The 14,235-nt window shown below is 42.8% G+C and overlaps 1 protein-coding gene across 1 annotated transcript in view; it reads left to right on the top strand.

Annotated features, from left to right (window-relative positions):
- LOC134611946 (BAH and coiled-coil domain-containing protein 1-like) overlaps nucleotides 1-13,313 on the top strand; it is a 129,702-nt gene extending 116,389 nt beyond the window's left edge. Inside the window, exons 15-28 of the mRNA XM_063456297.1 lie at nucleotides 4,855-4,975; nucleotides 5,178-5,424; nucleotides 5,744-5,935; nucleotides 6,144-6,382; nucleotides 6,582-6,677; nucleotides 6,967-7,099; nucleotides 7,440-7,554; nucleotides 7,787-7,862; nucleotides 8,447-8,555; nucleotides 8,653-8,769; nucleotides 9,202-9,375; nucleotides 10,073-11,154; nucleotides 11,400-11,636; nucleotides 12,694-13,313. Coding sequence (XP_063312367.1) covers nucleotides 4,855-4,975; nucleotides 5,178-5,424; nucleotides 5,744-5,935; nucleotides 6,144-6,382; nucleotides 6,582-6,677; nucleotides 6,967-7,099; nucleotides 7,440-7,554; nucleotides 7,787-7,862; nucleotides 8,447-8,555; nucleotides 8,653-8,769; nucleotides 9,202-9,375; nucleotides 10,073-11,154; nucleotides 11,400-11,636; nucleotides 12,694-12,900 — 3,145 coding nt within the window. The 3' untranslated portion in view covers nucleotides 12,901-13,313. The remainder of the gene's footprint in view (nucleotides 1-4,854; nucleotides 4,976-5,177; nucleotides 5,425-5,743; nucleotides 5,936-6,143; nucleotides 6,383-6,581; nucleotides 6,678-6,966; nucleotides 7,100-7,439; nucleotides 7,555-7,786; nucleotides 7,863-8,446; nucleotides 8,556-8,652; nucleotides 8,770-9,201; nucleotides 9,376-10,072; nucleotides 11,155-11,399; nucleotides 11,637-12,693) is intronic.
- Nucleotides 13,314-14,235: the final 922 nt, after the last annotated feature.

Below are 14,235 nucleotides of genomic sequence, written 5' to 3'. Positions count from 1 at the left end.
TAATTTGCTGGGGTTAGCATCCCTATTTAGCAAGTGCTGTAAAAGATACCGTCCACATAATGATATCACGTTAGACCACAGATCTAATCAACGTTTCTCTTCCTCTATAACCGGCCTTCAGAGTATATATTAGTATATATTTTATATTCTACCTTTATATTATTTATTTATTTATATATACACTGAACAAAATTATAAATGCAACACTTTTGTTTTTGCCTCCATTTTTCATGAGCTGAATTAAAAAAATCTAAGATTTTTATTTCCATGTACACAAAAGGCCTATTTCTCTCAAATATTGTTCACAAATCTGTCTAAATCTGTGTTAGTGAGCACTTCTTCTTTGCCGAGATAATCCATCCACCTCACAGGTGTGGCATATCAAGATGCTGATCAGACAGCATGATTATTGCACAGGAGTGCCTTAGGCTGGCCACAATAAAAGGCCACTCTAAAATGTGCAGTTTTACTGTATTGAGGAGGTCCGGGGGGGGGTCCGAACACCAGTCAGTATCTGGTGTGACCGCGATTTCTCCTTCGCATAGAGTTGATCAGGTTGTTGGTTGTGGCCTGTGGAATGTTGGTCCACTCCTCTTCAATGGCTGTGCGAAGTTGCTGGATATTGGCAGGACCTGGAACACGCCGTCATATATGCCAATCCAGAGCATCCCAAACATGCTCAATGTCTGGTGAGTATGCTGGCCATGCAAGAACTGGGATGTTTTCAGCTTCCAGGAATTGTGTACAGATCCTTACAACATGGGGCCATGCTGCAATATGAGGTGATGGTCGTGGATGAATGGCACAACAATGGGCCTCAGGATCTCGTCACGGTATCTCATGCAGATGAGCTTCCCTGAGATGGTTTCTGTGAGTGTAGAAATTCTTTGGTTATGCAAACCGATTGTTGCAGCAGCTGTCCGGGTGGCTGGTCAAAGACGATTTTGTAGGTGAAGTTGCTGGATGTGGAGGTCCTGGGCTGGTGTGGTTACACGTGGTCTGCGGTTGTGAGGCCAGTGGGACGTACTGCTAAATTCTCTGAAACGCCTTGGGAGACGGCTTATGGTAGAGAAATCAACATTAATTAACAGGCAACAACTCTGGTGGACATTCCTGCCGTCAGCATGCCAATTGCACGCTCCCTCAAAACTTGCGGCATTGTGCTGTGATACAACTGCACATTTTAGAGCGGCCTTTTATTGTGGCCCGCCTAAGGCACACCTGTGCAATAATCATGCTGTCTAATCAGCATCTTGATATGCCACACCTGTGAGGTGGGTGGATTATCTCGGCAAAGGAGAAGTGCTCACTAACATAGATTTAGACAGATTTGTGAACATTATTTGAGAGAAATATGCCATTTGTGTACATGGAAAAAGTCTTCGAGTTCAGCTCATAAAAAATGGGGGCCAAAACATTCGTGTTGCGTTTATAATTTTGTTCAGTGTATATAATTTTTTATATATATATATATATATATATATATATATATATATATATATATATATATATATATATATATATATATTTTTTTTTTTTTTTTAAATCTGTGGGTTGGACCACACAAACGTGGCACAGTACAGCATAGAATCCTCTGTCTGTGCCATTCAGCCGCCTTTGGTCACATTATGGTGCCGCTTGCTGCTTCCAGCGCTCTGCTATTACCCATTAACCGCCTGGTGCAGCTATTCTCGCACACACGGGCCCTGTATAATTGTTCTTCTCTGCTACAAATTGCCTATCCCGGCAGGGCAATTTGCATAAATCCTCCAAGCTAGTCCAAACATGATTGGAGAGCGTATGCAATGCATCAAGCACCATGATTTGGTAATAATAGTTAAATCTCTACTAAATGACTCCCTCAATTAAGACAGAGAGAGAGAAAAAAAATAATGTCTGGGTTTTATGTCAGAAAACATTAGCAAAATGTTGCACGGTTGGGGGAAAGAAAAGGAATTGAACAAAAAGATGGCGTGTTTTGGTTGGCAGAGCCGCTGGGACAAGGGGCAGCGTATGTTCTGGTGACCATTTGGAGACCTGATTGGGCCACTGTGTTTTTAAGAGCATCCTTGGCAGAGGGATTAGTGCCCCCTCCTTCCGTGCCCTCTACCCCATTACACAAACAGCTGATTAAGAGTTAAAGGCTGTGTCATTAGTAATGTGGAAAGGGGGTAGTATTAGCTCAGGGCAGAGCTGAGCCATTTGCATGTGATGTACACAGTATCGTTTCAGCAATAGAAGGATGAGGTTTCATTATATCATATCGGTGTCTGGATTGATTTCAACCCCCCCTAGACCCTCCTTTACAGCCAGAGGCCCTGCGCTACTAGAACACCCTCTGTATTGCATTTCATGCCACCTTGTGTGATGTATGTATTGTACATAATAATGTTTATTGCAATGAATGCTTCCCGGTCTATCTGGGCAGATTGTTACTTCTATAAGCCATTCATGCCATGGTGTCCACCCTCTGTTCCATTCATCTCTTCCCTTCATACGTTTTCAGCTTTTTCACTCTTTTCTCTGTAAAAAAAAAAGGTCAGAAGTTCCCTTTACCAACATTACACCTCGTCTTCTCTCCTCCGTTACCGGCACGCTCCCAGCACCACGTTCCCTCACCATCTCTCCTCAATCACCGGCATGCTCCCAGGACCGCGTTCCCTCACCATCTCTCCTCAATCACCAGCATGCTCTCAGCACCACGTTCCCTCACCTTCTCTCCTCAATTACCGGCATTTCTAGCCTTCTCCTCCGTTACCGGATTACTGACAATCACTGCGTTTTCACGCCTTCTCCTCTGTTACCGGATTACTGACTATCACTGCGTTTTCTCGCCTTCTCCTCCGTTACCGGATTACTGACTATCACCGCGTTTTCTCGCCTTCTCCTCCGTTACCAGATTACTGACAATCACTGCGTTTTCTCGCCTTCTCCTCCGTTACCAGATTACTGACTATCACTGCGTTTTCTCGCCTTCTCCTCCGTTACCGGATTACTGACTATCACTGCGTTTTCTCGCCTTCTCCTTCGTTACCGGATTACAGACTATCACTGCGTTTTCACGCCTTTTCCTCAGTTACTGGATTACTGACTATCACTGCGTTTTCTCGCCTTCTCTTCAGTTACCGGATTACTGACTATCACTGCGTTTTCTCGCCTTCTCCTCAGTTACCGGATTACTGACTATCACTGCATTTTCTCGCTTTCTCCTCCGTTACCGGATTACTGACTATCACTGCGTTTTCTCGCCTTCTCTTCAGTTACCGGATTACTGACTATCACTGCGTTTTCTCGCCTTCTCCTCAGTTACCGGATTACTGACTATCACTGCGTTTTCTCGCCTTCTCCTCCGTTACCGGATTACGGACTATCACTGCGTTTTCTCGCCTTCTCCTCAGTTACCGGATTACTGACTATCACGGAGTTTTCTCGCCTTCTCCTCCGTAACCGGCGTTCACACGGCACAGCTTTCTCCCACCTTCTTTCCTCCGTTACCAGCCCTCTCCCAGCACTGCTTTATCCTCAATCATTGTCATGCAGTTCTCCAATTCTGCTGGGCATCAGTAGGCCAGAAGCAGAGGTAGTTGCCTAGCAGCCACCCGCATCTTTCCTAAGCTGCACCCTGCTGTTTAGTGAATTTGAAATCAGCCTCATCCATACGAACAGCTAAATAAGTTGAAGGAGACCTGGAACCTTTTTCTATTAACCCGTTTAATGCACATTATGCTGCCATCACGTTAAGAACAAAGGCACCAGACAGCCTCCAGGTCTGAAAATTCCGTATGTTGCCTGGGGAGACCATTGATTATACTCCGTGCGATTATACAATGAAATAATACTTGTTTAGAAGGTCTCATGCCACAAACTCCAGCCTTTAAGGGTTAAACCATCCCGGCTGAGATTCCTGAGCGGATTTAAGAGGCTTTGATAGATCTGCCTGCGGGAGATGCTTTCACGGGCGATTTAAAGGCCCAGTTGAAATCAGCTTGGCTTTAAGCACAGACTGAGATGAAATCCCAACAGGCAGACTGACCTGTGATCCACTCTCTGTTGGCCCACTTTCCTAAATGTAACCCCTTCACCACTGATGGCTTTTTTCAAAGGGGAAAAAAATGTTTAATGGTGTCACATACCATTAAGATACCATTGGCAGTGGTTCTTACTAGCACAGAGAACATGGCCTAAACCCCATTTTATGCAAAGATTGCTATTTCGGGACGTCCAAATTCAAATCATGCATATTTATTATTATTATTTATAAAGCGCCAACTAATTCTAATTCTTAATCTATTTAAAAATCTGAAAGTGTCATATTCTACAGGATGTCAAATCCTGAAATCTCCAGGAGGGTTTAGAATAATTAATGCAGATGGACATACAATGTGTGTTTAGAACAGTCATCACGGTGAACGTAACATACAATATACACATTTCCTGCTTTTGGATATTTTTAAGGCATCTGCTGGTATGTTTGGAAATGCAGAGTTTCAAATTCCCTGCAGAACACAAAATAATAGGTTTGAGTGCGACTATAATGTAAATATTGCACTTGAAACATTTTTTTACTGCTTAAGACTAAAACGAATGAGTGCTTTCTACAACAGTTACCCGTGTAAAACTCACATTGACATTGTCAAAACCCCAATTTATTTAGAGGAGGGAGGTCTCCTATTACAAAGAGAGCTATTTAAGTGGTAGAGAGGGTGAGGACATCTTCACAACAGGTCCAGTCACAAACAGCCATGACTACAGGGAGAACAAGCAGACGGGATTGTTTGTTCAGTGCTATATATTGTATAAAGATACATAGCGCAGTATACAGTTGCACGCTAAGTGTGTTCTATTCTCTACCAGGTCTATGAGCAGAAGCTTAGGGATTCTGTGTTCAGAACTTCGGGCAGATGCCGAACCCAAAAAGAAGAAGGGCAAGATACTGGAGGAAAGTTACAGCGACCAAGAGCACCCCCACGGGATGGTGAGTTTTACCATGATGCGAATGACTGCAAACTCTGAATAAATCTACAGATTAGGGCACAGTCCACGCTCATTACGAGTCAAGATAAAGGTTTAATACCTCTCATTAACAGCGTTGTCCAAATTTCTATCACTGTGTTGTAAAATGCTGTGTGTGACTGTAGCTGCATAGACTTATATAGACATGTGTCTCTCTCAATTAGGTCAAAATGCATTGTAAAAAGATGGTATGCCCGCAGAACAAATTGGTATCCAAGCTGGCGCAGAAGGTTTCCCAGCTGAAAAGCAAAGCCCTGGGCTCTGCCAGCAATGCTTTCTGCCGTAAAGAAGTTTTTCCTTCCAGTAAGCTCCAAAAGAAACTACCAAGCCTTCTGGTCAAACAAGGTGCAGAACGTAAAGGACAGGACAGACTAAGGACAGCAACCAACCCAGAGGGGGCTGGGGAGCCAGGTGAGACTGGTCAAGCATGGACAGCCAACCATCACTAGGAAACTAGCAAGCGAACAAATGATCAAATGTTATGTATAAACACTGTGCGTGGTGGGAGGGGGAATATTTCCTTAAAGACTATCTTTACAACATTGACAGAAGATTATGCAGTCCTTAAATGATGGACTACGGTTAGCCCTTGGGACGAGGATAAAATCTGTTGTTACTGCACAGTCTTTTGCACCTCCTCATTTTAATATTTCTGGTGCTGCGCATTTGTCCCAAACTCACAGGATAATGGATATTGTGTTAACTATAGCACCTTTCTTCTCTATGTCAGATGAGGACCATGATGAAGAATCAGAGAGTGATGATGGAGAGCAAGATCACCCTGGACTTACAAGTCACGAGTCTGGCCTAGCTCTGCATACCCCTGTAAATCCTTCAATGATGGGCCCATCTCCGTCCTCTGTAGTGAAGATGGAAGCCAACCAGAAAGCCAAGAAGAAGATTGAGAGGCAGGGACTATTAGGTGAGCCTTTCAAAGAATACGGGACAATTATCTTTCATTTTTTTTGAGGGATATCAAAATGATAAAACAAACTATGCAACATTCTTGTGAATGTGTAATTGATTTTAAACTTTTACATTTGTTATACCCTTTCATATTTTTGTCTGTAATTTTTTTTTTTTAAGTATCCCTTATCTTATGAAATATCGTCTTAACTCTTGTATCCCAGGTACTTGCATCACCAGCCCTGAGAATGAGGTTAAGATCCGTAAACGTTCCACCAAGTTAGATGTTCGAGCTCTTCCTGCCAAACTCCTGAAAAAGAAATTAATGAGCCACGAGGGGAACCCCAAAGGCCCCATACGTAAGAAGATGCAGATGGACAACAGGCCACTCACCCCCAGTGAGAGTCTTTTCTGCTCTCCTAGCCAGGTCCTAAAACAGGACAGGAAAGGCAAAGATATTAAGGTAAGCAGATAGGCCAATGTGTAAAATATAAACAATACATGCAGAATGTGACAGACAGACATGCAAAGGTACTTCGTGTGTGTGTGTTTTTTGTAAAGAGCAGGAAGTTTGCAGCCATCCAGGCACAAGTGAACTACAACTCCTATAAGTTTCTTCCAAATGTCATTAACCAACTGCTGTTTTATGGTCACATGTGCAGAGAAAGAACGGCGTGCTAAGCCTTGCCCTGACATCCAGAGCACCCAAGAACCTACTGAAACAAGGGATGAAACTCAGCCGGCTGAAATCCAAACAGGTATGGGCTGTTATATGGTCGGGCAGATTTACATGAAAGTACTGGTAGTGGAATCCGACATTGAGAAGGCTACACTGAGAGGGTCTTCACCCTCTCTTTCAATGGAAAGGCTGCAATACTAGAGAATGTCTATACAGAGAGATCATGGGATTTAAGTATGTAATAACGCAATGAGTAATGTTCCGTCCCTACAACTTACTGTGTAAGAAGCCAAGCTTTCTTTTCTTCATAGACCCATGTGCCTTCTGTATCATGACTCGGCTCACTCCTGTCTTCCATCTCCTTCCAGGAAAGAGGCCGTGCAGTCAGTAGACTCCTGCAAAGCTTCACTGTAGAAGACGACTTTCAGTTTGATGATAACAGCAGCTTCTCGGAGGAAGAGGAAGAGAACAACTCTGCCACTGGGCTGAACAAAGACCGTGGTGAGGATCCTGATCTAGATTGATTTAGAAGTGTGAAAGTTCCCTCTAGTCACTGTAACAAAAGGAGTGCATCCAGATGTTAAGACCTTCAATGCCAACAGTGGTGAACGGGTGTGCCATGGACACCCTATTGTGTTATCGCATACTGGTTATCATTGACTTGGTACATGGAGCTACCCTCCCATCGTGCACGCAGTTAGAGCTACCAGTCTGCTCATGGTTTGCATATTTAGTCAGTCATTGAATGATTAGTTCAAAAAGCACAGAGTATCGTTGCACTATAAAAACAAAACACATTTTTATATATATATATTTATTTATTTATTTTACTTTTTTCCAGCTCATATCTGCTCCCTCTCAAAGGGGGATCTACGGGAAGGACTGCAGGTTCTGATACCCAAAGAGGACAACTTACTGTACGCAGCTAGTATTCGCAGTCTGCAGCCCCCTGACATGTAAGGGACACCCACTCATTGTTTAATATTCAGATTAATTAAACTTGTTAATGAGTACAGATGACTACAATGTAAATATAAATAAATAAATACTGAAATTAACCAAAACCAATATATTTAAAAATAAAAAGCCATAGGCAGACCATTTTTTGGTGTTAGAAACAGGGTAGATATACGGTACCTTCTCCTGTTACATTACCGATTTGTAACGCGGTTTGCTTTCTTCTCGCAGATACAGTATTGTGATAGAGGGAGAAAGAGGAAACCGACCTAGGATTTATTCCCAGGAGCAACTGCTGCAGGAAGCTGTAAGTACCTTCTCTCCTGGGAGCTATACGTACCTTCTCTTGTCCTCTCTCCCTTTAGATTTGTAGATCTGGAAGGATTTTGATTCCTGAGTGTTGGTGCTGGCCCTGTTGTTGTTTAACTGTGTCTGAATAATCGCAACAGATAATGGAGTGATTAGGAGATTTTTTTTTTTTTAGTGGAGCTCAAAGCACAGACCTGCTCCTGCTGTTCAATTCATTTTCCACATTATCTGTCCAAAGCTTCCAACCTTGGACAGTAATGATAGGTGGAGAGCTGGGGACAGGTGCTCTAAAACCAATCATTGCCAACAAAGTGAAAGTTTGGCATTTCCTGAGTGTGAAGAGATGGGTCAGACTTGGGGTGCAAATTGAGGAGAAATGGCAGTGTTCTACTGCTTGTGACTTCCAAAGACCGTGGTGAGGACCCATCTCTAGATAATCTCACAAATGGGAGAAAACACAAAATAGGTTTTTCCACAATGGTATAATAGTTCATTGCATTCATTACATTCTTTCCCTGGTGTACTGATAAATCACTGAATCCAATATTACCAAAAATTCTTACAATGTGTCTACCTCTGCAGGTGGTGGATGTACGACCTCAGTCTACGCGATGTCTCCCTCACGGTACGCGGGTTTGTGCCTACTGGAGTCAAAAATCACGCTGTCTTTATCCAGGGAATGTGGTGAGAGGTACAGAGCCTGCTGGATGCATTTACATGTTTATCTTTATATAAAACCATAATAGTACTCCATGTATTGACACCATGTTTTACTTGATTTTACGAAGGATCCTCTGGCGACGAGGGGGAATCAGACTCTGTAACTGTTGCATTTGATGATGGCGACCGGGGAAGAATCACCTTGAACAACATCCGTTTGCTCCCCCCAGATTTCACCATTCAGTGTAAGTCTCAAGAAATGGCAGACGGCGTTAGTTCTAAGTCTGTTCCTTAATTGTTCCATCAACGCTCAGTAATATTTCACAAGTGATGCAAATAACAGAGACACTGTGCTACTTTACCTGCTGCTTTTCACAGCTTCACATATCTTCCTAATCTTGAATTCACAAAGCTTGGCGTGGTTTTAATCCTCCTATAACAGCAGGTCCAACCTTTGCCGTCCAAGGTTGTTGGATCTTAATGCTCTGTCCTCAAGCAGACTTTGTAAAATGTAGTCAGGTTTACAAGTACTGCAAACGCTCACTGAATCTGAACTCTTTACCTGGCTCTTGGTGCTCAGCATTGGCCCTAACCCTCCAGATATCCTCCGTATTAACCTAGAATACAGCATGATGACACCTGATCAGACGTCACATTGCTCTCGTGTTTGGTTGCAGGTACAGAGCCCGCCCCTGCTCTGTTGTTGTCTGCAGAGAGTCGCAGAGCCAAACGCTTTACCAGTAACACCACCACTCCCACAGATCTTTCCCAGAACCCAGGCCCTGAGAACCAAGAGCCAGTGGACACAACCAGGAATAGTGGAAAGAAAGCCACCAGCAAAGACAAAACAGGTAAGTTCCTTCGCCACAAATACCCCAAACTAGTACCGAGAAAGTTCGCCTGGGTCATTCTACGCTCACTGGAGGCCGTTATCTAAATGGCAAAACAGGTCATTTAACTGGAAGAAATGAAGACAGGCTTTCATTCCTCTATAATTATTACTTCTGTAATTTGGTGACGGACACCCACATTTTTCTCAACCACATTTCCCATGATGCACATTTATTTTCTGACTGTACAGTAGAAACATCCGGGGTGCCCATTTCTATGCGTCTGTTTTCTGTACTAGTGTGAGGGGTTTATTGTTGAAAGGGAAACGCATCGCAGGAGCTATAAAACGCTTTGTTTAAAATGTTGTAGTGTTTCAACTTATACAATGTAATTTTCCACTGGCTCATAAATTGTGCATTTTATAAATTATCTGCTAGGAGAGGAGCATTCTAGATTTGAAAGTTTTACAGAAAAAAATATTTTTTGTGATCGTGCAGTTTGTATAAATCCAGTAACTGTGGGCATACTTACAATGAGACACGTTAACATGCTTCATTAATCTTATAATTAGTTGATGATTCAACATCTTCCATTTATAGGGCTAGATTCTGATGTTCCGTGTCATATAACAGTCTAGAAAGAACATCTATTGTGGATCATAATAAAAGGATTTGGATTTTATTGTCTGAATTTTAAGTCTGCTCGTCTTTCTTACAGATAAGGCTGATGTGTTCAACTCAGGAGCAAAGTCCCAGCTTCCACCTGCAAATTTCCTAGCACGTTCCACCAACATTGATTTAATGAGCTGGGCAGCGCAAGGAAAACGCAAGGCAGGGGCTAAGACCAGCGGTGGGCTTGGGGACCCTTTCCAGCCACAGGGATGTAGCAAGAAGCAGAAGTGCCGTGAACCACCACATGTTTTTGGGAACGGGTTTGGAGCTGGCTCCTTCAGCAGTCTGGCCAACTCTTACACTCCATTCGGAGGAAGTAGCAACACCGGCCTCACTCCTGGACAGAAGCCGGCGCGGACAAAGAAAGGAGAGAGGCCAGATGATGAGGACAAGGGAAAGGGCAGTAAGAGAAAATCTGGGGGTGAGTTTCTCGTAAAACTTGACCATGAGGGGGTCATGTCACCGAAGACAAAAAACGGCAAAGCCCTCTTGCTGTGTGACAAAGACTTTGGGCTTCATATTGGACAGAGTTACAGTGCCCCTTCTAATTTGAGCAAAGACAAAAAACGGAGGCCACCTCTACATGACCATCTGCCAATGAGTCTAGCACTGGGAAAGTACACTGGTCAGGGTAAATGTGGCGTGAACTGTGACAGTGACTGCCCCAGCTCATACTCTGACCAGGAGGAGGACAATGAGGGGAATCTGCAGGCTAGAGTCTCCTCTCAATTTCTAGCAGAACTATCTGGTTCCTCCTCTTCCTCGGGGACTTCTTCCTCTTCCAGTTCAGGCTCGGTTTCCAGTTCTAGCATTTGCTCTACAGACAATGAGGACTCCTCGGAAAGTTCTGATGAAGGAGACTCTGCCCTACTCCTGCAGCCTTGTCTCTCACATCCTGTACCTGCTCTGCTGGCACAGCACACGGAGGATGGGAGTCCAGGTTCTCGGGGGTGCTTCGTCTCAGGACAAAAGACCAAACAGAGAAGGAAAGGAACACCTTCAAACTTCCCCAAAACCAAAGAGCCCTCTCCCAGACAGCACCGCCTGCCCTCTGTAGAAAACCGGCCAAAGATTTCAGCTTTCCTGCCTGCACGCCAGCTCTGGCAGTGGTCTGGGGAACCCACCCAGGTATGTTTATCTAAAGAGCTACTGTTACTGTGACCCTTTATTCCCTCTACGTGTTTTATAAATTTATAAGGCCCTTGAGTCCTATTATGTATGTTCAGAAACCCGTTTTTCTTTAAATAACTTAGAAAATAAGCATAGTTTACCAAAACCAGCACTAAATGTAAAGATCATTCTGACAATTATTTAGTATATCTCGTTCCCTGTATTGTTACCACTAACAAGTCTGTCATCAACTCCTATTCTAGAGACGGGGAATGAAAGGGAAAGCCCGAAAGCTGTTTTACAAGGCAATTGTGCGAGGAAAGGAAGCGCTGCATGTGGGTGACTGCGCGGTCTTCCTGTCAGCTGGACGCCCAAACCTACCCTACATCGGACGCATCGAGAGTATGTGGGAGTCCTGGGGCGGAAACATGGTGGTGAAAGTGAAATGGTTTTACCACCCTGAAGAAACTAAACTGGGAAAAAGGCATAGCGATGGCAAGGTGAGTCTAGACAGGGTCCGGAAAAGAACAGGTGTGGATAAAATAGCTCTGGAAGCCACTACAAGAGATAGCGTGACTCCCTAAAGGAACACTATAGTCACCAAAACAACTTTAGCTTAATGAAGCAGTTTTGGTGTATAGAACATGCCCCTGCAGCCTCACTGCTCAATTCACTGTCATTTAGGAGTTAAATCACTTTGTTTATACAGCCCTAGCCACACCTCTCTGCATGTGACTTACACAGCTTCCGAAACACTTCCTGTAAAATAACCTAGTTATTTTTGGTGCCTGTATTGCATGCTTAATCTGGAATTTCTTTTCTCCTGATCTGAATGGCCTCCTAAATCCTGCATGAGCCTCCGGTTTGTGATTAGATTTCAATCTGCAGAGCAGGCGGTAAACACTTCTAAAACAAGTTAACATCTGCTTGAAGAAGAACCCCCTTTTTTTTTTTCATGCAGAATGTGTGAGTCACAGCCAGGAGAGGTCTGGCTAGGGCTACAAAAAACGATTTAACTTCTAAATGGCAGATAATTAAGCAGTGAGGCTATTTAACATCTCCCTTTAAAAATAAAAATAAATAAACATTTTTTTTTAAAAAATTCTAAAATACTATACTACTAAATGGTATGAGTACAGGTAGAATGGCACATAGTGATAGAATTTATAAACACTTCTTCTAGTCCTTCGGCAATATTTAGTCTACATGGGAGGAAGCAGCCCTATTGGCCTGTTGGTGGCCATGCGTTGTATTTTTAAGGCCAAAGTAGTTGAAACTTAAACATAGTTGAACTGGAGAAAACTGGCATCAAATAATAATTCACACTTTAGTAAATGTCAGGATGGCACTTGGCTAATAAATTGAAAAAAAAAATGCAAGTTGTCTTGAAATCCAGGTAGCCAAAAAGGCTTGAGAATGTATACAAACAAAGTCTTCCTTAAAAATATTTGGAATAGGTATCAGTTTGCCAACAGATCTTTTATTAAGAGGATCGTGATGATAATAAGATTATAAGATGGACATCACATGCCTAACGTGCCTTTCCTTCTCTCGTAGAATGCTCTTTACCAATCTTCTCATGAGGATGAAAATGACGTACAGACAATCTCACACAAGTGCCAGGTGGTGAGTCGCCAGCAGTACGACAAAATGAGCCACAATCGGCGCTACCAGGACAGGCAGAACCTCTACTACCTGGCAGGAACTTACGACCCAGGAACTGGTCGGCTAGTGACCGCAGAGGGGGTACCAGTGCTGTGCTGAGACGCCATTTAGGAGTCTGCTGGGGCATGGGAGCCACGACTAACAGCACTTCTAAAAGTAGCACACTGCAAAGACATGCAGGTCGCATGTACATTAACACGAACTCAGACATGGAAACGGATACGCACAAATCCTTCGCCTAACAGACAACTAGATCAACAGAATCCTGTTTGTTCTGTGTTCGAGTGTGTAGACACACACAGCAAATACTTGTACATGAGACTGGTCTCAACGACTTACACTAAATGTATACTGCTTCGTACATGTTCCCTTTCCAAGAAAAAAAAACGCTAATGACGGGAAAGAACAGTTATACATATTTCTGCAAACGTTTTGCGTCCCAGGTTAAAAGCAGGAGACGGTAGAGGTAAACAGGGGGAAAAAAACCCTGTATTAATGGGGGCAGTCTGACCGAGTAGACGGCAACCCTCTTGTTTATTTTTATAAAATATATATAAATATAAATATATATATATATATCATTTTTTTTTTTAAAAAAAAAATTTTTTTTTTTTTAACCTCCCCAAATCCCACGTCTTTACTGTGGCTGGCAGGCAAGTGCTCGCAGGAAGCGAGTCGAACATCTGCCCTTCCATACCGTACCTTTCAAACAACGGTCTGTAATGCACGGTGGGACATATTAGAACAGAGAACAAATGCATTGCAGGTCGTCTGACCCTAAAGGGTTGAAAGCAGTTTTTGCTAGGAAAATCCTTCATTTGATACCTGCTTACGGCTCATAGCAACAGCCGAGGATCTGCTCTTACAACTTACAGTATTAGATTTCTGTCGTAACCTCAAGGGCCAGGTCTGCATCACAGCGGAGTACCAATATGTTAAAACCTTTAGCCCTTTCCAGAATTACACTGGTCCCCGTTACGTTTTAACATTTTTGTTTTATTTTTGCGAAATACCGCATTAGTCGCAGATCTAAAAAAAAAATTAAAAATATATATATATATTTTTTATGCAACTTAAGATCATTCTGAGCACTTGGGATATAAACTGAAAAACAAAGAGGCCCAAACTATATACAGATTAAATCACGTCCAAATATATTAAGTGCATAATATGGCATTCTGAAGGTATGAATAATTGCAAGTAACAAATTGAACATTCTTAGCAAATCTGCTGCAACCCACTCAAAATATAGTTTATTTTTTATCATTTCATTTAACTTTGTAATTATTTGTAATTCTTTTTGTGTGTTTAATTGTATTATTTCTAAATTATGGTGAACAGCCTCAAGTCTCAAGCCATATTTTCCCAGTACCTCTTAACCGCTTTTCTTCCCGAAAGGCAGTATCAGGTGTAATAATCTATTTATTCACTGTG

The sequence above is a fragment of the Pelobates fuscus genome, chromosome 5 (genome assembly GCF_036172605.1).
Source record: "Pelobates fuscus isolate aPelFus1 chromosome 5, aPelFus1.pri, whole genome shotgun sequence".
Taxonomy (NCBI): Eukaryota; Metazoa; Chordata; class Amphibia; order Anura; family Pelobatidae; genus Pelobates; species Pelobates fuscus.
Note: the sequence above shows the minus strand (reverse complement) of the source record. Positions and strands in the feature narration are given on the sequence as shown.